This window comes from Microcaecilia unicolor, chromosome 2 (assembly GCF_901765095.1).
Source record: "Microcaecilia unicolor chromosome 2, aMicUni1.1, whole genome shotgun sequence".
Classification (NCBI taxonomy): Eukaryota; Metazoa; Chordata; class Amphibia; order Gymnophiona; family Siphonopidae; genus Microcaecilia; species Microcaecilia unicolor.
Window position 1 is genome coordinate 420412075 of NC_044032.1, and position 27966 is coordinate 420440040.

The 27966-nt window shown below is 40.9% G+C and overlaps 1 protein-coding gene across 1 annotated transcript; it reads right to left on the minus strand.

Moving 5' to 3' along the window:
* On the minus strand, nt 1-27291 carry LOC115461126 (alcohol dehydrogenase 4-like; the record flags this gene model as incomplete). Its single annotated transcript, XM_030190722.1, is given in 7 exon segments — nt 1-1100; nt 3577-3715; nt 9122-9257; nt 15333-15593; nt 18500-18731; nt 21734-21821; nt 27150-27291. Coding segments are annotated over 7 exon segments (1023 nt in total), but the record flags the coding sequence as incomplete, so codon positions are not given.
* Nucleotides 27292-27966: the final 675 nt, after the last annotated feature.

Consider the following 27966-nt stretch of genomic DNA (forward strand, 5'->3'; position numbering starts at 1 on the left):
TGCTGTTTACCTGTATTAAGAAACAAGGTGAAGATGCTCTTGTGGGGTGTGCTACAGTTTTACAAAGGTACAGGACAGTGCTTGCTGTTTAGCATTTGACTACATAAATTACCCACAGGGCTGACCCAAGGGTATCTCATGCCTTTGGTGAACCTTCAGCCCTCCCCCCACCCACCCAGGGGCAGTTCAAGGCTCTACCCCCTCATAGTCTAGTATCTCCCTTCTACTCCTTATCTCCAGGTAGCCAGCATCTGCCTTTCCCCTCCCTAACCCCCAGGTGTCCAGCATCTCACCTCATCTCCCATTCCCTACCCCACCTCCCCGGTTCTAGCAGTATTCTCCTGCTGGGTCTCCTGCCCTCCCTTCCTCATCTAAGCCCAAAACTGTAAATGCTACTTAATGTGGTAGTAGGCCTTTCAGTACAGGCTGTGCTCAAAAGCTGCTGGTCCTGTTCCCTCTGATGCAGACTTCTTGTCAAAGGGGATAGGATGGGGCAGCTGGGCCGGTCATTATGACCAACATGAAGTTACAAAGAGGGGCAGTGTGATGGTGACTTCCCTAGACTTCAAAAGATAATCCTTGACTTTCTCTTTGAAAACTAGACTGGACAGCTGTTTGTAACTCACCTTGAGCTACTACTGAAAAGGTGTGAGCAAAATCCAAGTAAATAAAAATAAATTTTTGGGGGAAAGCAGCTAAGAAGGGTGGAATGGAAAGAGGAGATTGCTGTAGAAAGAAACACAATTTCTGTGGCTTTGGACAGGAATAAAATGTGGAATCATACTGGGCTATGCAGTAGTGTAAACACAAAAAGCAGTTTGCAAGATCCTGTCCTTATGCCTGAACAGCTATGGCACAACAAAGTGATACATATAACATACCCGCTAATTTCCTTCCACCATAGCTTGTAAGAAATGTTTGCTTTCAACCACTGTGCATATAAGTGCTAATTAGAATACATTTTCTTTTCATAAACTGGATGAATAAAGATGGGGGGGGGGGGGGGGGGAGAACGAAGGGTTGATGGCATGGCAGGAGTTGAGAAGATGGTTTCTCCACAGCTTCATCTGTGTTCTTAAAAAACCAAGACAGTTCGGATGCTGTAAATAAAAAAAAGAAAACGGGCTATTTCAATGTTGACTTTACTATTAATTTTTTTTTCCAGTAGTGCCAAACTCCAGTAGCCCTACTTATCTTAGAGAAAATGCGCCCTTTTACTGGAGCAACATAAGAACAAGCAAAAGATGATATGGTAAATGAGGTTTTACGACTACACAAGCCCCATCTTCAGATGTACTTTGAAATGGGGGCATACTGCTGCTCTCAATCCCTGCTGTTCGGCATCCGTCTCTCCCTCCCCCCACCCCCACCCCCCCGGCAGGTCCAACTTCTCTTTCTGTCCCTCCCCTGTGGCCCTTCAAACTCATGCTGGCAGTGGCAGTGATGAAAGCCAGGTAGGCTCAACTTGCCCTGCCAGGGCCTTTCCTCTGCCGCTTCCCACCTCCTCTGATGTAACTTCCTGTGGGCAGGATGTAGTAGAGGAAAGGCTCTGGTGGCACTGGCTGGAACCTACCTGCTTTCATTGCTGCTGGAATGAGTTTGGAGAACTGTATGTGTAAGAGAGATGCCGACTTGCAGGGAAGGAAATGGAGAGATGTGGGCCTTTGGGGGGGAGGGGAAAGAGAGACTAGACCTGTGAAGGGAGGAAGAGAGGGTAAGAGAAGTGGACGGAAAAGAGAGAGACATGACCTGAACCCAAAATTGATTTTTAGGGCATCTAGACTATTGCAACACACTATTTTTGGATCTTTGAATTAAAGACAAAAAATGGCTGTAACTCATCGAAAACACTGCAGTTAAATTGATATCATGAGCCAAACAATTGGATCATGTCACAACTTTACTAGCATTGGTTACCAATAGCAGCCAGAATCCCATACAAAATTCTAACTCTGGTCCACAAGATCTGTCAGGCAGGAGAACCCTTGTTCTTGTTTTTACTGTGTATACCCTACAAACTTGCCCGTCTACTCCAATCATCTGAACATCATCTGTGACTCCATTTTTCTATAAAATTTGTTCTGAAACTATACATTCCTCAAAACTTTCTGCAATTGCCCCATCCTTTTGGAATAATCTTCCCCTTAACCTTCATACAGAGCCTTCTCATTCCAATTTTAAATCTGGGATAAAAACATTTCTTTTCTCAGTGCTATCACCATTGACACTACTGTCTTCTTGTGCGACTGCCTATGATCACATCTGGATTGAAACTTCCTATTGTATAATTATTTATAGTTTTACTTTTTATTGATTTCTAATGTGTACACTGTCTAGATGGCCATACCAATGGGCAGTATATCAAATAAATAATAAACTTGAAACTGAATGCAGAGAGTGTGGTGACTGGACCAGCACTGTCCATTTAATTTAGGCTTGAAGTTTAACAGACCTAAACTAAAAGTATAGGGCTCGATATTCAAAGTGCTTTTGGAGCTGACCAGTTAAATCACTTGGTCAGGGCTAGCTTCTAATAATCAGCGGCACTTAACTGGCTTAGCAATGAACTCAAAGCTGGCTATGTTGGGAGCATTCCAGGGGTGGAGTCGGCACTCGTCTGCTTAGGGGGAGATTCTATATATGATGCCTAAAAAATCTGCATGAAAAACATTGCAGACTAAGCATATTCTATAAGCGGCACCTAGATTTAGGCATGGTATATAGAATGCACTTAGTTGATATTACAGCGCTTAAAACTACGTGCCTCCATTTACACCGACAAAGTGGCGTAAATCCCAGTGTGTAGATTTATGTGCACTGGGCCATATTCTACGCATGTAAATTTCACAGCGCTCATGAAATGCCCATTTCCCCACCCATAATCATGCCCCTTTTTGCCTGCTCGCATTAAAATATAGGCGCCATGTGTTATAGCATACACTTAGGGACTTGTGCATGTAAATTCTAATTATTGCCAGTTACTGCTCATTATTGCTTGTTAAGTGCTGTTAACCGTGTGCTGTTACAGAATACGCTTGGATTTTGGTACAGATCTCAATGCGCGCTATATAGAATCCAGGGGTTAAGGGCTGATATTTAGCCCTTAAGCAGCCAGGTTTACTGCATAAATGGGACTGCATAAAAGTCTGTCCTATTTTAATGCAGTTACACATGGTTCCTTAAGTGGCTATGTGTTAGCTGGCTTAAAAATAATCAGATATTCAAAGCCAAAGTCTGCACAGGTCCCAGCTTTGAATACCCGGGAATAACGCTGCCAGTGGTGAGCACAACGCTCACTGCCAATGGCTGATTATTGACCCCCAGATAGTGGCTGAATATCAATGCTGTCCTGATGGTCTTTTGGCCACCTTGACCCCTCTCCTAATCCAGCCCAGAATTATAGATAATATCTAGCCATTTCACAAGCTAAGTGGCTAGATATTATCCATGCACTTGTAAAAAATATATGGATAGGCTAATTATACCTTCAGTAGCCACCGACAAATACATAATTGGCTTTGAATATCAGTTTGAATAATTCTACAACTTTGGATAGATAGCTGAACAGCAAATTACCTCTTCCCCTCTTTCATAAGATCAAAAGCCTCATTGATTTTTTCAAAGGGTAAAGTATAGGTCACCAGCTCATCTAACTTGAATTTCTTTGCCATATAATCAGAGACCAGCTTCGGCACACTATCAACACTCTTCCAACCTGTAGGGGAAAACAAAATTGAAACAATGAATTAAGCTGTAGCACCTTTGAAACTGTGATCTTATTGGCAAGATCACTTCTTAGGACCTAGTTTGCTAAGGGGATCTTTTCCTAAGCTATGGTAGTGTTTTTAGCTCGTGGTAGAAATCAGCTGGTGGTAAACACCAAGATGCCCATTATATTCCTATGGGCGTCTCAGAGAATGTGGTAAAGGCGGTTAGCTTAGCAGAGTTGACGGCTTCCTAAAGGAAAAGTCCATAGACCGTTATTAAATGGACTTGGGGAAAATCCACTATTTCTGGGATAAGCAGTATAAAATGTTTTGTACATTTTTGGGATCTTGCTGGGTATTTGTGACCTGGATTGGCCACTGTTGGAAACAGGATGCTGGGCTCGATGGACCTTTGGTCTTTCCCAGTATGGCAATACTTATGTACTTATGTACCGCCAGCTGGTTTCTACCGTGAGCTAAAAATGCTACTGCGGCTTAGTAAAAGACCCCCTAAGCTTTTTCCCTACAGAATTGGAGAAAAGCCTTAGTGAATCATAATCTTTGTCTATATTTCCCATCCTGTATGTCTAGCATTATTTATATTGGTTGATAACAAACTCTGACAGTATCAGTCTGAGCTTTGTGAAAGCCCTTAGATACCCACCTTTACTCCCCTGCTCTTTCACAACTGTGTCACAGGAGGCAAATGGTACAACCTACTTACCCAGTGCTACCAATGTCTTTCAAATGGTAATTCATTAGCAAATGCTTCTTTGTGAATAACAGAAACAGTCACACTGCTGGGAAAAATCCCCAAGAATTGCTCTTGTTGGAATCTGATACTATTCATTTAAAATGGGATTCTTATAAGAAAAAGAAACATTTTCTCCTCTCAAAAAGTGTGAAGAAGGATGCTGTACTGGAGAGATGAGCCAGATGCTGAAGACAAGAGCTGACCTACACAGTCATCACATTAAACACCACAATGCCAACCAGGGTGTCACTTGTATGGACAGCACAATGATTTTATAGTGAGAATAATAAAAAGGAAATGTTAAGACAATACAGGAACATAATACCTTTGAAGTCAAAATGATGAAATATTTTGAAACCCACCAGACAGGACTTAACAAAAATCTGGATTTCCTATTCCATTATAAACCATAAAATTATACTGCTGTTTCCCTCTCATCACCCATCCATCTTGCCCTGTTTTTCACCTCCACCTCTTCCTGTGAGACTGTCATTGAAATGCTTTTATGTGTTACTTATATATTCTGATAATTGTCAACATTTGCTCATTTCTGATCTGAAGAAGAAGGCATTGTTTTTGAAAGCTCAAAAAGTGTATTATGCTAGTCCAATAAAAAAAGGTGGTATCTTATTTCTTTGTTTTGTTTTATTTCTATTTATATCCTCTCAGGTTAGAATTTCCTCTTTATATTCTGCATCACCATTTGTGTTTTGTTTTTACTATTTAATTTATATCTTGACAGTGCTGCATGGTTGAAGGGATGCAGTATGATGTAAGAGTTGGCCAGGAGGCACCAGCTATGACCTCATTCTGCTGGAAGCTCTAGAACACAGGAGGCGTATTTTCAAAGCACTCAGACTTGCAAAGTTACATAGAGGGGCATAATCGAAAGGGACATCCAAGTTTTGCTGAGGACGTCCTCACAAAATGTCCCAGTGGAGGGGTGGGGAAACCTGTATTATCGACACAAGATGGACGTCCATCTTTTGTTTCGATAATACAGTCGGGGATGGCCAAATCTTGAACTTTAGGTCGTCCTTAGAGATGGTCGTCCCTGGTTTTGGTCCTTTCTGATTTTCGGCGATAATGGTAACCAAGGACGCCCATCTCAGAAATGAAAGGTATTCTCCACCTCACACCCAAACATTTTTCATACTTGTGGAAATCCTTACTCCCTTTTGGTTCCTTTTTTATTCCTTGATGTTAATAAGTAGCCCTCTCCTTTTCCAGATATAATGGTCTTTAGGACAGTAGTTAAATCCAGAATTTTTTTCTCTCTCTTGATAGCAAGCAGTTCCTCTGCTCCACTCGCTCTTGTAACTTCTCTTTCATTCCCTTGTATCTTCAGTGCTTATGTTTCCCTTCTGGACAGGAAGGTTGATAAAACCCATGTTGGGTTCTATCTCCAGTTACTTAAGGTATTAGCACTCTCCAGCTCCACTGCTTCCAGCTTCAGGTCCTTTCACTCTGTTACTCTTGCTTTCAGCGGATCAGGAGCAGGTCTTTCTGATGACCCCCATCCCTCCTCCTTTAGGGTACTCTAGATTTCCAAAGACAGCTATGGATCAGACTGGCAATTCATGATCTGTTCAGTCTTTTGTGAACAGGACTCTCTCCCTCCAGTATGCATCAGAGGACAGCTGTGGACCATACTGGCAACCCCTGTATTGGTTTCTCCTTCTCTTTAGCCCCTAGAGCAGGGAACCAAAGCTCCTGTGAGCTCCAGAGTGGGGATAACCCACTTCCTATAGTTTCACATCTGTCCTTGCTGCAGACCCCTCTGGGGGCAGAAGACAAGGCTCCTCCCTGAATTCAGTGTTTTATACTTCCCTCCAAAAACGTAATCTTTTGTTCTATTAGGCATCTTTCTGAAATGGGGGCCCAGAATTTTCATCTGACAACTACATAGGGAAACATCAGTGACCACCTTAGATTGTACAATAGTATGCTGTCATGCACCAGGGGCGTAGCCAGACTTCGGTGGGAGGGGGTCCAGAGCCCAAGGTGAGGGGGCACATTTTAGCCCCCCCAGCGCCGCCGACCTCCCCTATCATTTTTGACCCCCCCACTGCCGCCACCACCACCTTTAGACCTCCCTCTTCCTGCTGCCGCCAACCTTCCCCTGCCGCCGCCGCTGATGGGTACTTTTGCTGGCGGAGGTCCACAACCCCCGACAGGGATGCAGAGATAAGATGGATGGTGGACATGAAGCGAAAGGAAATGACAAATGGACAAGGAGACTGGCAAAACAGTTAAGAGAAGAGGAAAGCAGAAACCAGAGACTGGGAACAACACAATAAGAAAAATAAAATGACCAGACAACAAAGATAGAAAAAAGAATTTCATTTTCTATTTATTTATTAAAATATGTCAGTTTTTGTAATGTGCATCTGCCACAACTGGTTTTAGACATGGCTGCCATGAGAAAAACCTCACTCATTGGCCTTTAGTCTCCAGTATAGTGGTGGTAAATCTCCAGCTTTGAGAAAGGTCTCTCTTGGCATCTCTGAACTCTTCAACCTTTGCTGGCAGGGATACCGAGCCCTGCCAGCCAATTAAATGGACTGCTACTGCTCTCCATTGCTTGTTGCTGCTCAGAGCCAGAAACAAGCAGCAGGGAGCGGTGGTAGTCCATTTATTTGACTGGTGGGGCTCGGCATGCCTACCAGCAAAGGTAGGGGGAAAGGGAGAAAGAAAAATGCATTGCCCCCCCCCCCAGTTGACCCCAAGCCTCCCACCCCAAATTGCAGGGCTGGCTGTGCCTGGAGAAAGAACCCGTTGTTAAAAATTTCCCAGCATACCACTGGGTCATTAAAAACAGATTTGCTTAGAGCATCCCAATTTTACATGAAGTTAACATTTTGGGGCCAGTTGTGATAATTAGATATGCTGGACCAGAACCTTAAGGGATCAGTTTTACCTTTCAATGTAAAGTATTATTATCCCCTGTGTTTTTGTTTTTGTTTATTTTTGTGGCTCCACTTTAATTAAAGTCATTATCATCTTGGCAAATTACTTCTCACAGCAGTCAACAGATGCTGAGTTGCCCTGTTAGGGTTGTCCATCTTTCTGTTTAATTTGATATTTTATATGGACCGTTTGTTTTTAATGTATGTATAACTTTATGCATGCTTTAGTTGTGATCTGCTATGGAGAAATGCATTTTGAAAGTGCAGTATAAGCACAAACAAAAAAATTGAACTATTTTCCTTACACATAGCTAAATTTCATGCATGATTTTATGTGTGGCAAATAAGTTAATGAGCCACATTTCATAATTTTACTCACAAAAATTATGCAATGCAGATCATTAAATATGGCGCCTTGCCCCTTTCACTGAACTGCATTAACTACTACTACTACTACTACTACTATTTAGCATTTCTATAGTGCTACAAGGCATACACAGCGCTGCACAAACATAGAAGAAAGACAGTCCCTGCTCAAAGAGCTTACAATCTAATAGACAAAAATAAAGTAAGCAAATCATCAATTAATGTGTACAGGAAGGAGGAGAGGAGGGTAGGTGGAGGCGAGTGGTTACAAGTGGTTATGAGTCAAAAGCAATGTTAAAGAGGTGGACTTTCAGTCTAGATTTAAAGGTGGCCAAGGATGGGGCAAGACGTAGGGGCTCAGGAAGTTTATTCCAGGCGTAGGGTGCAGCGAGACAGAAGACGTGAAGTCTGGAGTTGGTAGTAGTGGAGAAGGGAACAGATAAGAAGGATTTATCCATGGAGCGGAGTGTTCAGGAAGGGGTGTAGGGAAGGACGAGTGTGGAGAGATACTGGGGAGCAGCAGAGTGAGTACATTTATAGGTTAAGTGCTCTTGTGTGCTTAACACAGGAAAAATGACCTAACACAAGACACAGTAAAGTTTTTGTGTTAGTTTTGCCATTTACACGTGCTAACTGCATGGTATTTATTTTATCTATTTATTTTTAGAGGGGACGTGTCAGGGGTGGAGAGTGGGCATGAATGCACCAACTTAACACGAGAGCCATTAGACTCTTCAAATAGTAATTACTTCCATGTTAATTTTTTTCAGTGGCCATGCACTAATGCTAATAGCACATGGCTAGAAAAAATATATAATTGAAAAAGGCTGAATTTATGGCCGTGTTAGAAACTGACTTATCATAAAGGAAAGTCATGAATTAGGGCAAGCTAAGCCCATTTACTAGCATAGCTTAGTGAAAAAAAGCCCCTATGAGTAATACTATGTGTGAAAACAGCTTCACAAAATCAATTTTCCAAAAATTTTAAAGATTTTATAAGTGTGGTTTGGCTGAACTAGAAGACCAGAAACATCAGGAAAGAACAATATTTCCTTAAAAATAGCTACCCACTGCCAAAGGGTCCTTTTACTAAAGTGCACTAGTGTTTTTAGTGTGCCCTAAAAATTAGCATGCATTAACGCTAGAGACATCCATAGGAATAAACGGGTGTCTCTAGCGTTAGCGTGCACTAAAAACACTAGCATGCCTACAGCACAGCTTAGTAAACAGGGCCCAAAGTTCTCTACACTGATGACTTGCAGAACACATACCTCTTTCAAACTTCTGTGCTGATTTAGAAAGTTTTAGGTTGCGTTCGATTTGTTTCTCTATGATGATTTTATTTGCATAATTAAATGAATATTGACACCTTACACAGGACTTACCGCCAAAGAACGTGGCCTTTAAAGTACGTCCCATTATCAACTGGAATGGATCAACAGGGACACCCCGATCTTCCAAAGCTACTCCCACAATTGCGCATGTCCCCCAGCCTACAGTGGTGCACTCCAGAGCTGCTTTCTGCAATCAATAAATGGGAATATGAGAGCTACTGCAATGTCACATTCAATCTGTAGCTGTTCATTACCCCCCTCCCCCACATCCGTCCTTGTGCCCCCCCCTCCCCCTCTGACCATATTCATACCTTTTTTGAGGTTGCTTTCACATCTTAAACCCTGGCTTCACCTGATTAGTTGACTTTAACCATTTTTACTGTATTATATACATTTCCTGAAGCTTCTTTTTTTATCTCTATGTATTGGCTAGATTGTAAAGTCCATGGGCAAGTGACTGTCTTTATTTTGTGTATGTGTATACAATGCTATAGAAATGATATGTAATCGTTATGGTAGGAATATCAGCAAAAATCACCATCAGGGTGCGAAAGGTGATCCTTAACAATATTTTTACTGCTGTAATTGCCTATTGTTCATGTTTGATCTATTCTTACTGTACACCGCCTTTAGTGAATTCCTTCAAAAAAGCGGTAAATAAATCCTAATAAAATAAATAAATAAACATAAGCTAACATGCTTAGTACAATGCCTATTGAGCTATGAATGAGATGATTGCATGGAGCCCAATTTAATAATAGGGTGCTTCCACAAAATAAAAATGCTCATTTTATAAAGGCCACCACTTCCAAAGAAAACTCAACTCCAACCAAAATATTTTTATACATATGGTCCGTTAGAAGGGGGAGATTTTTTTTTAATGTTTCAACATTTTTTATTGATGATTCATCAGAATTAGCAAAGCCAATGCTTGGAATAGCCATAAGAGCATATAACAGATCAAATGGAAAATAAACAAACTGAGATAAATCATCATCAAGTTTGTAACAGGCTTCACCCCAACCCAGCCCCCCACACCTCCAATCCCCTCTCTCAGCCAACTCACAAAATAGAAGATGGGAATTTTTGTTTGATTAAGAGTTTATTCCAACACCAACACCTGTAATCTTCATTGGCCCTATTTTTTTGAAAAAATTCGACCATGAATATCCTGTAAGTAGTGTAGACAATTTTTTCTTTTTCACAAAAATTGATTTTCAGATCATTGGAGCATTTAAAGCACGTATGCAAGAGAGTTTCCTTTTCTCAAAAACACAGCACATGAGCTTCCACCTTATGTACTTTTATTTATTTATTTACCGCCTTTTTGAAAGAATTCATTCAAGGCTGAGGACAGTAATAAAACAGACTACTAGAAGTATTGTTATTATTGCACATATGCACTCCTATAAAGTTACATCTGCTCCGAGACTGATTCAACATTCTGTATGTATGTAACTCGGGTCTCACACCCAGCTGTGTCCTGGGTGCCAACTAGCTCACAGGATTGGGCACCCCTGACCCAGGCCACAAACAACCATCCAGAGAATGCTCATTAGTCCCTTCTCTCTGCTATAACTGAGCTGGGTGCAGGCTGGAGCCGGACTTACTCCAGTAGGCCGTAAGGATTAAGCCAGGCTCTCATGAAACTATCTTTATTCTCTTAGTCCAGGGGCAAATGAACTTCGCTCCCACTCCAAAAAAACCCAATGCCCACTCCAGATGTTATATTTTATGTAACTTGAACTTTACTGAACTCTCTGCAACAGGCAGTCACTCCAGTACATTGTCGTCTGAAAATCAATACAGTTTCTCTTAACAAACATGTGCTTGCTGAAAAAAAGTCAGTTTATATTCCAATCCAGACTCTGAGGAGACTTTTTGCTTATCTAATTTATAGTCTCTTAGCAATTTAATGGATATTCACATATTTACAACTCCAACCAGTCCCATGCCTATCCTTTTGGGCGGCAGAATCAGTGTTGCCAGGTGGAAAATTTTTTTCCCACCCAATCCAGCATAAAAACCGCCCAAAACCCGCCCAAACTCAAACCCCGCCCCTGACACCCCCGCCCCCGCGTCATCACCCCCACCCCCGCCGTCATCAACCCCGCCTCCCCCGTCACCGGCCCCGCCTCCCACGTCATCGGCCCCACCCAAAATGTCACTAACCCCGCCCAAAAACGTCACTAACCCCGCCTCCCCGTGGCCGAAAAAGCTGCCCAAAAAGCAGCCCAAAAAACCGCAACCCGCCGCGGGCAAAAATTTCCTGCGGCGGGTCGCAGAAAACCGCCCACCTGGCAACACTGGGCAGAATCCAAGGTTGTGCTTGCAGTGCCGTTTGATGCAAGCTGTCACCACTGGGCTTCCCCCAACAGGGAGACTCTCTCAGGACCAGACCTCCCTGTCTGTCCTCTCCTCCAGAGATGCGCTTCCCTGAGCAGCTGTCTCTGGCACTGAACAGGCTCCTTCCTGTTCTGCTGTCGGGCTGGGTTTCCTCTTCTCCCCACCTGGAGCACTCCTCTCCTCCAGTTACTGCTGATTGTAGCAGTTTTCTCTCTTACTTCAGCCTTAGGTTATTTAGCCTTTCCAGGACACCCCCTCTCCTCGTGGGTTCCAGGAGGGGTGAAGGTGACCAAAGACCATGTGCTCTGTGCAACAATAACTTTTATTAACTCCCAAACACCTCCCCCCTTGTCATTCAACAACTAGAAACATTTCCCTCTGTACTTCTCCCCACACTCCCTTGGGCTGAATCCTTTTCCACTCACTGTGCTGTTCTCCCTCCAGTAACTCTGGAGAGTTCTGCAGTAATCTAGTAATCCCCATTATAATGGGGGATTACATGTATTTTTCAGGTGTGTATTTATAAAGTATGAATGCAGCTGAGAACCCTGCCTCAGCTCACATGTTGCCTGTAGTAATGTCTGTTTGCATTCTGTGTGAAGTGCCTGTGTTCATGTTGACATGCATACTTGTACGAATGTATATATCTGCACAGTTTTATGTGGAACATGCTTTATAAAATTATTCCCATAATTAGTGAACTCCCAAAGAGCTCAGAAAACTATTAGGTCCCTGTGCTGGAAATATTCTTATAACAATTTGCCTGAGCATTTCCTCAACATGTAGCATCATCAGCTACAAAAAACCATCATCAGGAATGAAGTGGATTACTTTGATTTAATCAGGGATAAAAAGATCAAAACCTAATCCATTGACATCAGAGAAAATGGCTGCCAGGAAAGAGGTGTCTTTGCAGCTCCTGATTCTATGAATTCTGAATGCTGAAACATGAAGCAAATGGTGTTGAAATGCCGCAAAACAAATCCCAGTGGAAATAGGAAGTTTAACTACTAAAATGACCATTTTCAAGGAAAACTTGAATACACATAGAAAAGAATTGATGAGCATGCAACAGATTCAATAGCGACAAAGATGAAAATCAATTTCTTCAAGAATGACTTGGAAGATCTCACCAATCAGAAATGGAAGAGTAAAATCCATATCTTTCAACTCAGGGAGCAGAAGAATCAAGTATGATAGAATAAGTAGAAAAAAAATGTTCCTACTGATCTCAAATATAGAATTTAGCAAACTGTTTAAAATTGAATGAGTCAATTTTACTCCTTCAAGACTACCTCAGGGAGTGGAGGAGTAGCCTAATGGTTAGAGCAGTGGGATGAGAACCAGGGGAACCCCATTCAAATCCCACTGTGGCTTCTTGTGATCTTAACTTAACCCTCCATTGACTTTGGTACAAACTTAGGGGCCCTTTCGCTAAAGGGTTGCTACGCGGTAACGGGCTTGCCGGGTGGCAAATCGGAAATACCGCAGGCCCAATGTAACCTCTGGCAGTAGTTCCACCCCCAGTGTGCAGCATTTTCAGCGCTACCACAAATTCCAGAAAAATATTACTGCAGGGAGTTATCCGGCGGTAATCGGGCAGCACTGTGCGCTTCCCAGTTACTGCCGGGTAAGCGTGGGAGCCACCTCAATGGGTGGCGGTAAGTGCTTTTCTTCAAAATGGCCATGTGGCTTACCTGGCAATATCAATTGCCCAACAGAGGAAAAATAGCTTTGCACTCAGACTGCAACTACAAACCCTTGGAGACCAAAGCAGAAAGCCATGGGTAGAGCCACCACGGATATCTGCTTCTACCCAAGTAACCTAGACTGCCCCGATTTCTGATTGACTACACTTTTTGTCCTTTTGTCCTTTTGTCCTTTAGATTGTAAGCTCCTTTGAGCAGGGACTGTCCTTCTTTGTTATTTGTACAGCGCTGTGTTACCTTGGTAGCACTCTAGAAATGTTAAATAGTAGTAGTAGTACTGTGAGCATCATGCTGTGGCATGCAAGCTAAGTCTATGCAAATTTTATGCACACAGGACTTGCATGCAAAATGGGGAAAGTGTGCCAAATGCATATGCACAAAGGTTTTGTAGTAAACGTGGGTCCTGTTTACTAAGCCATGCTATAATCACTTTAGCATTTTTAACATGCACTAACCGTGTAGATGCCTATAATATAGCTATGGGTGTCTACATGGTTAGCACATGCTAATTTTTAGCACGCGCTAAAAACGATAGCGCACCTTAGTAAACCATGCCCATAGCTTCTTGTGTGCATGTCGGAACAAAAATGAAAGTGTCAGCGCATATCGGTGCCTGTTCTGCGCACAGATCATAGTTAAGCTGGTCTTGGCTATGGGGTCACCTGGGCAGGTTTGGGAAGCTCTGGTCTAGGATATAAAAGGAAGAGCGTGATGAAATAGATGGAGCAACGTCCCCGTGTAGTCACTAATGGAGTCTCACTGCGTTAGCAGAAAATGTGAGAGTCTGAGATCGTATTCCACATGCCCTGGCTTAGGAGTGAGGTTCATTCCTGTCATGGTATGTGAAAACGTACGTGGCGCCATCTTTGAGTCAGTGATGGTGGAGTGTAAATCCTTGGATCTATTTTGATTCTTCCTGAAGCAGCACGGAGAGTAGCGAAACAAGGTGCTGTTGTTGAAGAAATGCTTCCAGCTATCAAGGGGAGCCAGCAGTGCACTGCTTTCTGTCTGATGGTGAAGTTTGGTTTGAGTTATATTGGAGGATGCATGGAGCACTACAGGAGTGGGAGTTTCAGCTCAGTGGTTTTTGGGGGCTGGCCATGCTCTTTTGCTTTTTCATACATGTTCTTCTGATTTGGTACATTTGACTATATTAGCAGTAAGAGCTCTCACTACGTTCTAACTTTATATTTCTATTTAAGGATTAGTGTTATTAATTTTTTGTATGTTAATTCACTTTGTTCTATTGTAGTTGCAAGAGGGGTATTTTTTTTTTAATCAGTAGATTTTCTCCACTACTTGAGAGTTTTTAATACTGATTCTTTTTTTCCCTCTTCTTGGTGTTTTAAAAACTGACTAATGATATTATCCTGCTCCCATGTAAGATAGTGGTTGTTGCAATACCTTGAGGCATATTTTCAAAGCACTTTGGGAGGCTAAGTTCCATAGGTTTCTATGGAACTTTGGGAGGCTAAGTGCTTTGAAAATGAGCCGTGTCGTGTATTTGTCCCTATCTGGAAATTTGAGGTCTTTTTTTGTTCAAAGCTAAGTTTGATCAAAACAAGTGAATGTGATACAAAGGTTCAAACTATTGTCTTTGTAGCATGTGAAAAACTAACCCATTTGGAGAAACTGCCCCTACCACAACCCTAGATGAGAACCAAAGGAAGCAAAGGAAACAACTGGACCCCAAAATTCAACTCTATCCAAAGAAAAATTAGAAATCATCAGTATATGTTCTGAAGTCTAAATTGCAAGATAACGTTTATTTCCATATTTAGGGTTTAATCTTGCTTCTTTATATTACCAGCTGCTGAGTAACAAACTAGGGGCTAACATTTAATGCACCTTAAATTTACTGGTATGTTAAAAACGCTAACGCACCTTAGTAAACATACCCCTAGGTGGATGAAGTAACCCTCGTTTGCTGACATCCATCTATATTTCAATGTCTGGTGGCCTAGAGTTCTGCAGCGTTATTGAATGAATATTTGTTTTACACTGCTGTGAAACTCATACTCCTTGCCCTAGGAAGCACAAACAACTCACCAATGAAGCAAACAAAGGCAAGTAGTCCAGTAAAAAAGGATTTCTACTTGTTTGTTGACTTTTTTTCTGTTTGTTTACTGTGTGAATTTCACTAGATTTTGAAAAAAAGATTATTAAATGATTTAATAATAGGCAAGAATGACAAAACTCCCACATACCATGACATCGATATTGCCGATGCACTCGATGGAGAAGTCCACACCACCATTGGTCAGTTCAGCAATAACCTGTTGTATGGGCTTATTGTAGTCTTTAGGATTGATGCATTCTGTGGCTCCCAGCTCTTTTGCTTTTGGAAATTTGTCTTTGTTGATGTCAATCCCGATGATCCGAGTAGCACCTGCAGCTTTACAGCCCATGACAGCCGAAAGACCAACTCCTCCCAACCCAAAAACTGCACAGGTAGAACCAGGTTCAACCTACACACAGGATTAAGAAAAATGTGATGAGGCCAGCTGAATTCACCCAGCAATTATATCAACTGTGAAGGTCTCAGTTTATAGAACCATAAGCTGTAGTGAACAGGATTCTATGACTGCAGTGATGTTTAGGGCTATTCTAATTGGTATTCAAATATGTCTCCCTCCCTTTTCCTTTACAAGGTAAGGTACAGTGAAAGAAATGAATGAATAACTCAGAACCATCAACCTAGTCCTGGGTTTCCTGCTATGCCACATGGAGTGGTAACTGCTTGCCCACATGTCACATTAACCTTTGATATAGCACTGTTACAGATTATAGATTTCCAATAAGGTAATGCATTGAATCGAACAAACAATGCTGTATACTTAAAGAAACTTGCTTTATTCCTAGAGTAGCAGGTTTGTCAGGCTTCCACAAGACTTCTGTTTATTAGAGACCATAACAAAAGCCTCAGCAAATCAAAAACATCCATTATCTTTGATTTTGTGTGTGATATTGGCACAAAGGTAATAGGTTATTATATTTTTAGGCTGCTTGATGATTTGAGGGGAGGAGACTGGGTTTTTGGAGCTCCATTACTTTTATTATATGAGTGTTTGCTTTTTCTACATACTATTTTTATTGCCTTAATTAGTTTTCTCTGTTTTATTTCATTTTTGTTGATTTTTTATTTATTTGTTTTTAAGTTTCTTTAATATATGATGTCATGATGATGTATTTCAGAATATTTTCTGAAAGGTCATTTTTTAAAGTTTCTTTTTGTTGAATTTTATTTTCTGGTTAGAACAGTGGTTCTCGACCCAGTTTGTTGGACATTTCCTGCCAATCAAGTTTTCATGATATCCAAAATGTATATGCATGTGATAGATTTCCATTCACTAAATACATGCTCATTGTGGATATTCTAAAAGCCAGACTGAGATGTATTCTGAGAACTAAGCTGAGAACCCTTGGAATCGAGGCAAGCTTTATTATGCCCCTTTTTAAAGTACCTCACCTTGAAAACCCTAAGACAGATCACAAATGAGTAGCCTAGTGGTTAGTGCAGTGGACTTTGATCCTGGGGAACTGAGTTTGATTCCCACTGCAGCTCCTTGTGACTCTGGGCAAGTCACTTAACCCTCCATTGCCCTAGGTACAAATAAGTACCTGTATACAATATGTAAGCTGCATTGAGCCTGCCATGAGTGGGAAAGTGCAGGGTACCAATGTAACAAAAAAAAAAATCATTAAATAAAAAAAAGATATATATTTTTTCTTATTTCTGAATAATGCTTAAATAGAAACATGCACATTATTCTTGGGAAAATAAGGGTGACTTGAGCACTGTTCCCTCTAAGTTGAGCGTGAGTCCTCAAAATGCATTGCTGCCAGTAGGGGGTAGTACTTTGATATTGTTTTTTTCAATTGCTAGGGACAGGCAGATTCCCTGGAGTCCTGCAGAGCTTGCCTGTCCATCTCTTTTGAAAATGTGATAGTGAAACAGCACCCCCCACTGGCAGGACTATAGGTAAATGGCTTCTGCTCAGCTTAGTGGACTTGAGTTCTATTTTTAAGGTATCCTTGGCTTCTTGATTTTCATAACAACACAGACTTACCATTAACATTTTCTCGTAATGAATTCCAAGTTCCAAATTTGAAAGTCATCACATTGTTTTATCAGTAATAGTATTTCCTTATCCTTAATTTAGGTTAAATACTGTATAAAGGCAATGTACCTAATTTCAACTAATTAGTTACTCTATGAACGCGCCATCACCATGGTGGCTGAGTGTGGGAACCAAGAAACTAACCAGATATGATGGGTCATATGATGACAAATGACTTTCATCTTGTGGGACAGGCAACTTAACCTCAGCTACTGTGCACAACCCATGAGGCTTTTGCCCATGACATTTCTGAGAGTTTTTCTTTAGTTTCTCTGTCCCTTTTGCAATCTAGTTCTACCCACTGCTGTTCACTTCTTTTTCTCTTGCAGTTGGGTATTCTATACCAATTCTTTCTGGAAGTGTTCAGTAGCATCGCCATTCACTCTTCTACATTGATCTGTATCATCTTTTAAACCACATGTTCTTTTTCATCCAATGTGATATCTCATATATACACTCATGTATTCATAGAAGTCATCTTTCCAAAACAACTAGGGGTGCTAATCTCAACACAAATGTCACCTCCTTGGATACTGGGGGTGCTCAAGCATCGATGGCACCTATAGATGTAGAATCTATGTAGTTTTGCATTGTCCTTCCCACCCTCCTATATCATTTCTAACACACATCTGTGCTATTTTCCTAGCCTATACTTTCTCTTTCACACACACCAACTTACTTGTTGTCTTTCTAGGGCAGTGTTTCCCAAATTGATCCTGGAGTACCCCCTTGCCAGTCAGGTTTTCAGGATATCCACAATGAATATGCATGAGATCCATTTGCATACACTGCCTCTATTGTATGCAAATTTATTTCATGCATATTCTTTGTGGATATCCTGAAAACCTGACTTTCAAGGGGGACTCCAGGACTGACTTGGGATACACTGTTCTAAGGCGCACACACACACACATCTGTTCTCTCTCCTCCTCCTGTGCCCATCTCCTTTGCATTTCTTCTCTCTATAATTCATTATTCTCTTTCCTCTCCATATCTCTAGTTTTCCAGTCCCTCCATTTCTCTTTTGTCATTCTCTCATAATTTTTTTTCTCTGTACCTTGTCTCTCTCTATCTGGATTTCTGGCTATCTACAATGAATATTTATGATATGCATTTGCATATAGTTCGGCAAAGAACCAGGTTAATCTGCATATTTTGGTTACCCTAAAACCAAACTTTATGAATGGGATTTGGAAACTACTGACTAAAGCACATTCATTTTACAAATTATGTACAGTATTTATTTCTTTTACCTTGGCAGTATTGATGGCAGCCCCATACCCAGTGGAAAATCCACAGCCAATCAGACAAACTTTATCTAGAGGAGCGGCATCATCGATTTTGGCAACAGAGGTCTCAGCCACAACAGTGTATTCAGAAAAGGTGCTGGTCCCCATGAAATGGTAAATCTGCTTCCCTTTGCAGGTAAACCTGCTGGTATTGTCCGCCATCAGATCTTGATCTGAAATAGCAGTTTTGATTTTGCTAAGGGGGAAACAAATTGTAATTAATGAATGTCAGCAAACAGACAGAACTGTAGCAAAATCAGAGCATTAAGTCTATCAAAAATCAGCATGAACACAATAGCATAAATACCATCTAAACAGCCCCTGCACTGAGGGGGGTGGGGATGGGATGGGGACCCAGTGAAGCAGAGGCCCAGTGACCTGCAAACTGCAGGGGCATAGATAATGGGGGATAGAGGAGACAGCAGCAGCAGCACCCATGCAGGGAAAGGCTCCCACAGCCACTGGCAGCAAAACTACAGATTAGCATTGGATTATGCAAAGTGAGGAAAAAGTGTTTCCTTTTTTATCTGTGAGCACTTTGAACTTTGAAACTACAGTGTTTGGAAAAAACGGGACCCTCCCCCTAACATTTTTCCAAATAACCTCAAAACAAATGTGCGTAAAAAAAAATTATCACTATTATTGACAAGTGTTATTGCAAGATGCTGTAAAAACTGGACAATCCCTCTTTGGACTTTAAATACTACGCGAAACATACAGATAAATTTTTGGCACGGGGGTACCCGTTCAAGACTTTATGAAGGGCGTATTTAAGAGCACGCTATGCCCAGAGAGAATTGCTTTTGACCTATAAGAACAAGATCGGGTAGTCTGCGTATTACCATATTCTTCATTGGCGAAAGATATTGTTTATATTATTATATCGCTTTAGCACATGCTACAATTAGATGCTGTATTTTCAGAAAAACCAGTGATTGCATTTACACGATCGAAACATATTGGAGAAATTCTATCTTGGAAAAATCACTATCGTTATACTGCACAAGATCTGTCAAACCATGGTCTGTGTGGACAATGTCAATGGTGTCAAACATCAATAACAGGACCCACTTGGTCTGATCCAAATTCTGGGCGTATTATTAAATCATTTGACAATTCAAACTGTACTACTAAAATGGTAATTTATATCATTCAATGTCCTTGCAATAAAATATATGTCGGACGCAGCATGAGGCCTGTAAGAACACGTCTCACGGAACACAAATCCAGGATTATGACTAACAAAATGGAAGCTCCGCTTGTTCAACATTGGACCGAGTATCAACATAATATAGCTGATATGCAGTAGCGAATAGTAGATCATATGAAAGAGGGATGGGAAGGTGGCGATATAGAAAAACTACTGAATTATAGAGAACAGTTCTGGATATTTACTTTGAACACTATATAACCTTATGGTCTTAAATGAGAAATCGAATGGATGACGCTTATTTGATAGACATCATTAATTACTGATACTAGTGTGCGCGCCTGATCAGCTGTTTCTGGACTGGAAATCTGATTGGCGCTGCGGGTGTTAGAGTTATAAAAGCACCCACCAAAGAGACTAGTGGCCATTTTAGAAAAAACGCCTTAAGAAAACAGGTCTAGTCCTCACCAGTTGGACCTTTGCTTTAATGTTTAAACTGAGTAATAGTGAAGTTTATTTACTTCTATAATTTGATTTTTAGGAGACTGCCTTGACACAGCGTATTGCAAAACATGGATCTATGTCGGTGAATCTGGGTCTCCACTATGCATATGAAGCCTAAAAGCTTGAAGCTAAGTACAACAATTGAAATAGATATTACCTTTAATGTTAACTGATGTAAGCAAAAAAAAGTCTTGAAAAATATAAGCAAATAGGAAGGATCGATGAGGATTACGGTACTACCTCTGAAATATGCTTGGCTCATACTAGCCACTATAGAGGTAGTTATGCAGGTCTGATGATCCCATAAAAGGGTCTCTGTTGAATTAGACCATGATACTTTGAGGCATATTTTCAAAGCACTTAGCCTTCCAAAGTTCCATAGAAACCTATGGAACTTTGGAAGGCTAAGTGCTTTGAAAATATGCCTGTATGTATATTATTAAAGTGAAAATTGAAGTTGAGTATAATAAGATAAGTGATTGATTTACTCCCTTCATTACTAATAAATATATATGCCTACTGAATACGTTGACTATACCCAGATAGTCATTCACTGGCAATAAATCAGGTCAATATGAATCACAATAGCTCACTAACAGTATATCGTCTGCATATACGTAGACCTCAACAGACAAGGCCTGAATCTTCCTAATTAAAGGAGCTAAAAACAGATTGAACAAAACAGGCAACAAAGAAGAATCCTAAGGGATCCCACTCAAAACTCAATACTCGCTAGAACGACCCTCCCCCCCTTCTTGGATAAAAAAACATCCGATCTGCTAAGAAATATGCAAATCAGGCCAACACTCGGTCCTTCAACTCCAAGGTGACTAGCCTACTTAATAATACTTGATGATCTAATACATCAAAAGCTGATGTCAAATCTAATGAAATCACCAAGGCAACTTTCTCTCCATCCAACTTGGCCCTGACATTCGATAACAGAAGGGTCAGAAGTGCCTCTGAACCAAGACCTGACCTAAACCCTGACTGATATGGGCTAAGGGCCTCTATCGTGTCTACATAATCCAGTAACTGAGGTAACACTAACTTCTCCGCCAATTTAGCTAAACAGCAGAGGTTCAAAATAGGTCTGTAGTTACCCACATCATAAGAGTTCTTAGCTATGTTCTTCAGAACCTTACGAACAACTGCCCCTTTCCAGCAGATCCAATAGCAGCTGTAGTAGTATCTGGAGCTAGAGTGGGGCACAAAACTGCAGGGTCCCATTGTAGATTCCCATTGCATGAGGATTATAGATAGCCAGAAAATCAGACTACCTACAGGATCCCCAGCAGAGGTTTGTTATTATTTGTGGTATTATGGTGAAAGCAATATGGGGTTTACAGCGATCATTTATCTCTTGGCTTTTTTCCTGGTCAATCTCTTCATCACTTCTTTCCTGAAATGAGTTCCAAGCTAGCACGAGGAGCAAAAACCTATGTTCAAAGCATGGATTGGAAGATTACATCAACCACCACCAGAGCACTGACCTTTCCCCCAGGAAGTCATTTTTTAATATGTAAAACAGTCATAACTTCTACCTGATCTTTTGACAAAGATTAGTCTTGGGATTCAAACAGAACTTGCACTTGCCACACTGAGGAATGTAGAGCGGGATAACTCTGTCACCTAGAAAACAAGATTAATGGTTACATTTAAAATGATTAATCACAGAAGAACTGGAGTTCTCAGTTCAATCCTTGGGACACAGCCAGCCAAACTGGTTTTCAGGATTTCCACAATGAATATGCATGAGAAGAATTTGCATGCACTGCCTCCTTTTTATTCTAATCTATGCCATGCATTCAATTATCCTAACATTGACTGGATAAATGTCTCCTCAAGGCATGCTACAGAAATGAGTGGCCCAATATTCAAAGGGGTTTATATGTTCAGCAGAATCCTTTCCAGTTGGTTCTAGGTGACTCTCAGTGAATTTGAGCTGCACAGTGGTCAAACTGCCACATTGGTCTCATAGTCTAATGAAACTTTAAGATTAGCACAGGAGTTTGTATGCTGAATGGTTCAAAGTCTCTGAGAGCTGGGCAGTGCCAACCGGAAAGGAGTAGCAGGTCCAACAGCGGCTGTAGCAGCATCTGGAGCTAGAGTGGGGAGCACACCTGCAGGGTCCCATTGCAAACTTTCTGCTCGCCATGTCAACCTGACACCAGAATTTGTCAAGCCCCGAGTCATGGTTTCCAGAAACATTTGGGTGACTATTTAAACCCTTTAGTCAGCATTTAAAAAAAATGATGACCATGACATTTAAATCATCTGAGTGATATGTGCTGCACCTGCCAGTGCCTGTTTTGGGCTTTCTATCCATTTCTTGTGCTTTTTGTGTAGCCTCTGGTGGTGTGGTGTTTGACCCGGCCCCTTGTGATATCATCAATGTTCTCAGGGTCCTCTGTGGCTGGAGTATTTCAGCGTACAAACCTTGAGGCACACCGCCTCAAGCATGCCTAAGGGGCATGTAATGCCCCTTAGTATGCTCCTTTATGGCAAACTTTGGGGTTTTACTTGGGGGATATTATACTGATTATATTGATTGTTTGAAGAAGGTTTTAAGAAAGAAGGTTTTCATTTATAATTTTTTACTTTTATATATTTGTTGGTTCAAAATGTCTCGGTTAGTTTTCTTTTTAGCCTTTTGTAAGTTTGAACTTTTTAAATAAACAGGGGCTAGAGCAGTGGTTCCTAAACCTGGTCCTGGAGGCACCCCAGCCAGTCAGGTTTTCAGGATACTCACAATGAATATTCATGAGAGAGATTTGCATGTACTGCCTCCACTGCATGCAAATCTCTCTCATGAATATTCATTGTGAGTATCCTGAAAACCTGACTGACTGGGTTTCCTCCAGAACCAGGTTTGGGAACCACTGGGCTAGAAGATTTCGAATGTATTTCTCCTTGTCAAGAAGAATATTGAATGAAGTTGAGATTAATGTTTTAAGCAAAGGTTTATCTTTTGTTCCTACGTCAACAACCCTGCAAGTGCGTTAGATATGTCAAATGTGTTATGGATATAGAACAGTATCTAAAAATTAATTGAGAATTGGAGGATCACAAATTTTATATAAGACTCCCTGGAGATCCAACAGCTAGCAAAAAGAGTTCTATTGACTCCATCTTGAAGACAGGTTTTGAAGAAGGCTATATTACAAGAAAATAATTGGAATTCTTGATAGTACAGTATCCAGGTATCTCGAGTTTATACATTTTACCCAAAATACACAAATCTTTAGACAAACCACCTGGTAGACCAATAGTGTCTGGAAATGAATTGTTTTAGAACCACTTTCCATCTTTCTAGACAAGTTCCTTTGGCCGCAGATTTCTTTAATTCCATCATACATAAGGGATTCTTCAGATATCACTACTACTACTACTTATCATTTCTAAAGCGCTACTAGACGTACGCAGCGCTGTACACTTGAATGTCCTTAATAAAGTGAAGACTGAAGATTATATTTTTGTGACACTTGATGTGGAATCATTATATATGAACATCCCACAAGATAAAGCTATGGATATCATTCAAAGTGCTTTATGTCATCATTTACATTTGAGAAAATTACCGGTTGAATTTTTTTAATGTCTTTGGCTGAAATAGCATTGATACAAAATTATTTTAGTTTTGATATGAAGTTTTATCAGCAGATTCGGGGGACAGCCATGGGATGTGCTATGGCACCCTCGATTGTGAATCTGTACAGGGCCAATTTTGAAGAGCAATTTTTGACCATACCCCTACAATGATCAGTTGGTAGTTTGGAAAAGATACATTGATGATGTGTTTGCCATTTGGAAAGAAAGCAAAGAGGATCTGAAATGTTTTTTAAGGGATGAAAATATCCAATTCAAGATTAATTTTAGTAGAGAGAGTATTCCTTTTTTGGATATTTGAATTTTTATAAAGAATGGCATTCTCCATTCAGATATTTACAGAAACCCATGGATGTAAATAAATTGTGCCATTATAGGAGCTGCTTTAGCAGGTCTTTGAAAAATAATCTACTGTACAGTCAATTTTTGAGGATTAAAAGACTAAGTTCAGAGAAATTTACTTATGATGACAATGCCGAAAATTTGAAACAGAGGTTCTTAGAGGATATCAAGTAGGATGTACTGATGACTGCTATAGAAGAGCCGATTTGAAAAACAGAGAAGAGCTTTTGAGAACAGAACAAAATCTGATAAATCAGAAATACTAGGTCATTATCCATGTGAGAGATGAATTAGTAGTGAAGAGTAAGATGCAAATTTTGGGAGTGATTTTAGATTCCCAATTGTCCATGCAAGATCAGATTTTGTCTGTGGTTCGTACTGCTTTTTTTTTAGCTTCACTTGTTGACTAGGTTAAAATCGATGTTATCTAATTGTGACTTTAGGTCTGTAGAGTATGGTGATTTCTCAGACTGATTTCTGCAATGCGCTGTTATCTGGGTATTACTAAATCCAAGATGCAGGCGTTGCATACAATCCAAAATGCTGCTGTATGATTGTTGGATAGAACATCTCAGTTTGAGCATGTTTCTCCTGTACGTCGGTCATTGCACTGGTTACCTATTTAGTTTAGAGTACTATCTAAGATTGCATGTTTGATTCATCAGACCCTGTATTCAGATTCTGATCTATAGTACCTTAAAGATACTATCTCTGTGTATCAGCCTTCAAGGGCCTTGCGGCCTAGAATGCGATGTTGTTGGCAACTAGAGATCTACTTTCTGTGAAATATGCTTGTACTCGGAATCAGGGGCGTAGCCAGACTTCGGCGGGAGGGGGGTCCAGAGCCCGAGGTGAGGGGGCACATTTTAGCTCCCCCCGGCGCCACCGACCCCCCCCTGCCACTTTTGACCCTCCCCTTTTGACCCCCCTTCTCGCTGTCGCCAACCCTCCCCGCTGCCGTCAGGTACCTGTGCTGGTGGGGGTCCCCAACCCCCGCCAGCCGAAGTCCTCTTCAGGGCCGGTCTCCGGGCTGGCGTGTTGCTGCAGCTGATCTGGATGGAAGGATTCTGTTTCTGTGTGAGTTGTCCTGACGTCCCTATGTGCATGTAGGAATGTGCAGGACGTCAGGGCGACTCACACAGAAACAGACATCCCAGTGAAGCAGTGGGCACCCTCCATTTAAAAGGTCCAAGGTATACATCTCACTGTTACCTCCTTATATTGTATGATGAGTCCTCCAACCCACACTAAAACCCTCTACAATAGACCTTATGCCTGCAAGTGTCACCTATATGTGGGTACAGTAAACGTTTGGTGGGTTTTGGAGGGCTCACACTTTCTACCGCAAGTGTAACAGTTAGAGCGGGTTAGGGGCCTGGGTCCCCTTCTCTACAGAGCACTGCACCAACCACTAGGCTACTCTAGGGTCCTGCTTGCTGCACTATTAGGACTGGCCATAATATCTGAAGCCATCATAGAGCCTGGTATGTACTGTTTCTTTTACATGTTTGGGGGTGGGAGAGGGTCAGTGACCACTGGGGGAGTAAGGGGAAGTCATACCTTAATCCCTTCAGTGGTCATTTGGGGCACCATTTTGTGACTTAGTTGTTATTAAAACAGGTTTTAGCCTTGGACATTTTTGCTTTGTTCCATTATGGCAGAAAAAACATCCAGCGATTAGGAAAACCCAAATCATGCCTCCAACAGGCCTCCAACATGCCTCCAACATGCCTCCTTGTGATTTGCATGCACTGCAGATGAACTGCATAGAAAATGTCTAAAAAACATTTTTCGAAAATTGCAAAAAAAAAAAAAAAAGTCCATCTCTTGCTGTCTGCCATGTTTTGGACATTTTTCTGTTTCAAAAATGAGCCCCAAAGTGTCCAGAAAGGAAGTAGCATTTAAGCATCATGGCATTCTTTACGTAGTGTTCCCCAGAGTTCTCAGCTCTCTCACTCACTATTCAATATGTATTTAAAGACTTTGGGAGTTGTTTGATCTGGGTTGAATGCCTCTATTTTCTCATATGTGGGTGATTTATGTACCTGCCTTGAATAAGTTTTACTGAAGCAAATTATTGCAAAGACAGATCTGTGGGCCCATGAATTTTTTTTTTAAGTTATATAAGCTTAAAACAAAGGTAGTATGGTTTGGTCAATTTCAACTCCTCTCCACCTTAGATTTTACATTGTAGTCAGGTGAGACTTTGAAATTCGAAGATAAATCTAAAATTCTTGGAGTCTTAGCTGATACTAATCTTACCTTTGGATTTCAACTCAATGCTCTAGTGAAAAGCGTTTTTTTTTTTTTTTGATTGAGACAGTTGAGGGCAATTCAATCTATGTTGAGTTCTTTAAGCTTCAGGAGTATTGCTCTGCTTCAATACTTAGATTATTGTAACTCCTGGTACTGTGGTCTATCAGATAGATAGGCAGTTAAGAAGGCTTCAACTACTGCAAAATACTGCTGCTAGACTCATCTTCCAATTAGGAAAGTTTGAGAGAGCTTCTTCTTGGTTGGCAAGGTTGCATTGGCTACCTGTTAGAGCAGGGATAAAATTTAAAGTGGCATGCCTTGTTTTTAAATCCTTGAACAACCTGACCACTGAGAAGCTGGTTTATAGCTTGAGTATTCCAAAATCCTTTACTTTTATCCAGCCAACCCATCTTTTGAAATGTAATTGTTCATTGATGAGGATATACATCATAAACATCTTTAGAGCTTACCTTTGCCTATCAAGGTGTGTGTTTTTGGAATCAGTTACCTTTACAAATTAGACAAATTGACTCCTACTCTTTGTTCAAGAAGGCTTTGAAAACTCATTTATTCGAAGCTGTCACTTGTTAATTTTGTTTACCAAATTGTATTCATTTTACTGTAATTCTCCTTTGACTAGAGGACTTCTTTATTTTGTTATCTGCGTTGAACCTTTGGGATAATTGTGGAATAGAAGAACTGAAATAGAATAGAATACTAAAGGTTCTACTGCTAGACTTAATGGATTAATACCTGGTTTAACTTTAGTTACTCCTGGTCCAACACTCTCCACAATTCCAGCACCTTCATGACCCAAGATGACTGGGAACAGGCCCTCCTTAAAATGGGTGCTAACTGCATGGGCATCGGTACGGCACACTCCGGTGGCAATGATCTGGAAAACAACCATAACATTATGTTGCAGGCATTTTGATCAAACTTTGACCATCTAATAGATTATGTGCATTTGCTTGTTATCATAGATAATAATGACTTTTTCACACCTCTTGTCAATTTTATGAGTTAAGTATTTCAATTCTTCAGCATAGTTAACTGTATGGTGTTCTTCAGTTCTTCACAGCGAGCTTTTTCTACTGTAATCTGATCTTGGATCCGTTTTATCAAAAGAACCATCAAATCTAAGGAACATCGATTCAAAATCATGCTCCATTGAAGAACAAACTCCTCATCTTCCTGAAACATTTTAGGGGCCCGAAGCATTCTTAACCCCCGGGGGATAACTTCCTGTTTACAATATTCAACCAAAGAGGCACTATGTAATTCTAATTGGGAAAGAGACCGATGAGCATTGAACATCTGTGTCCACATGTCAGAACCTTGTAATAATACATCTGATGTCAATAAAGCTGGTACCCTTAAAATTTCATCCCTCTGTTCTGGTAAAATGCTTAGCCCAGTTTTCCAGTTTTGTGCCATAATGATTTCAAAATTGAGAATTATGTTTGCATATCAAAGGAATAGCAACTTGAATGGCATGTTATGCACTGCTGAAGTATGGAATTGAGAGACATGTGACACCATAAGGGGTCATCATTCGGCATGTGGTACT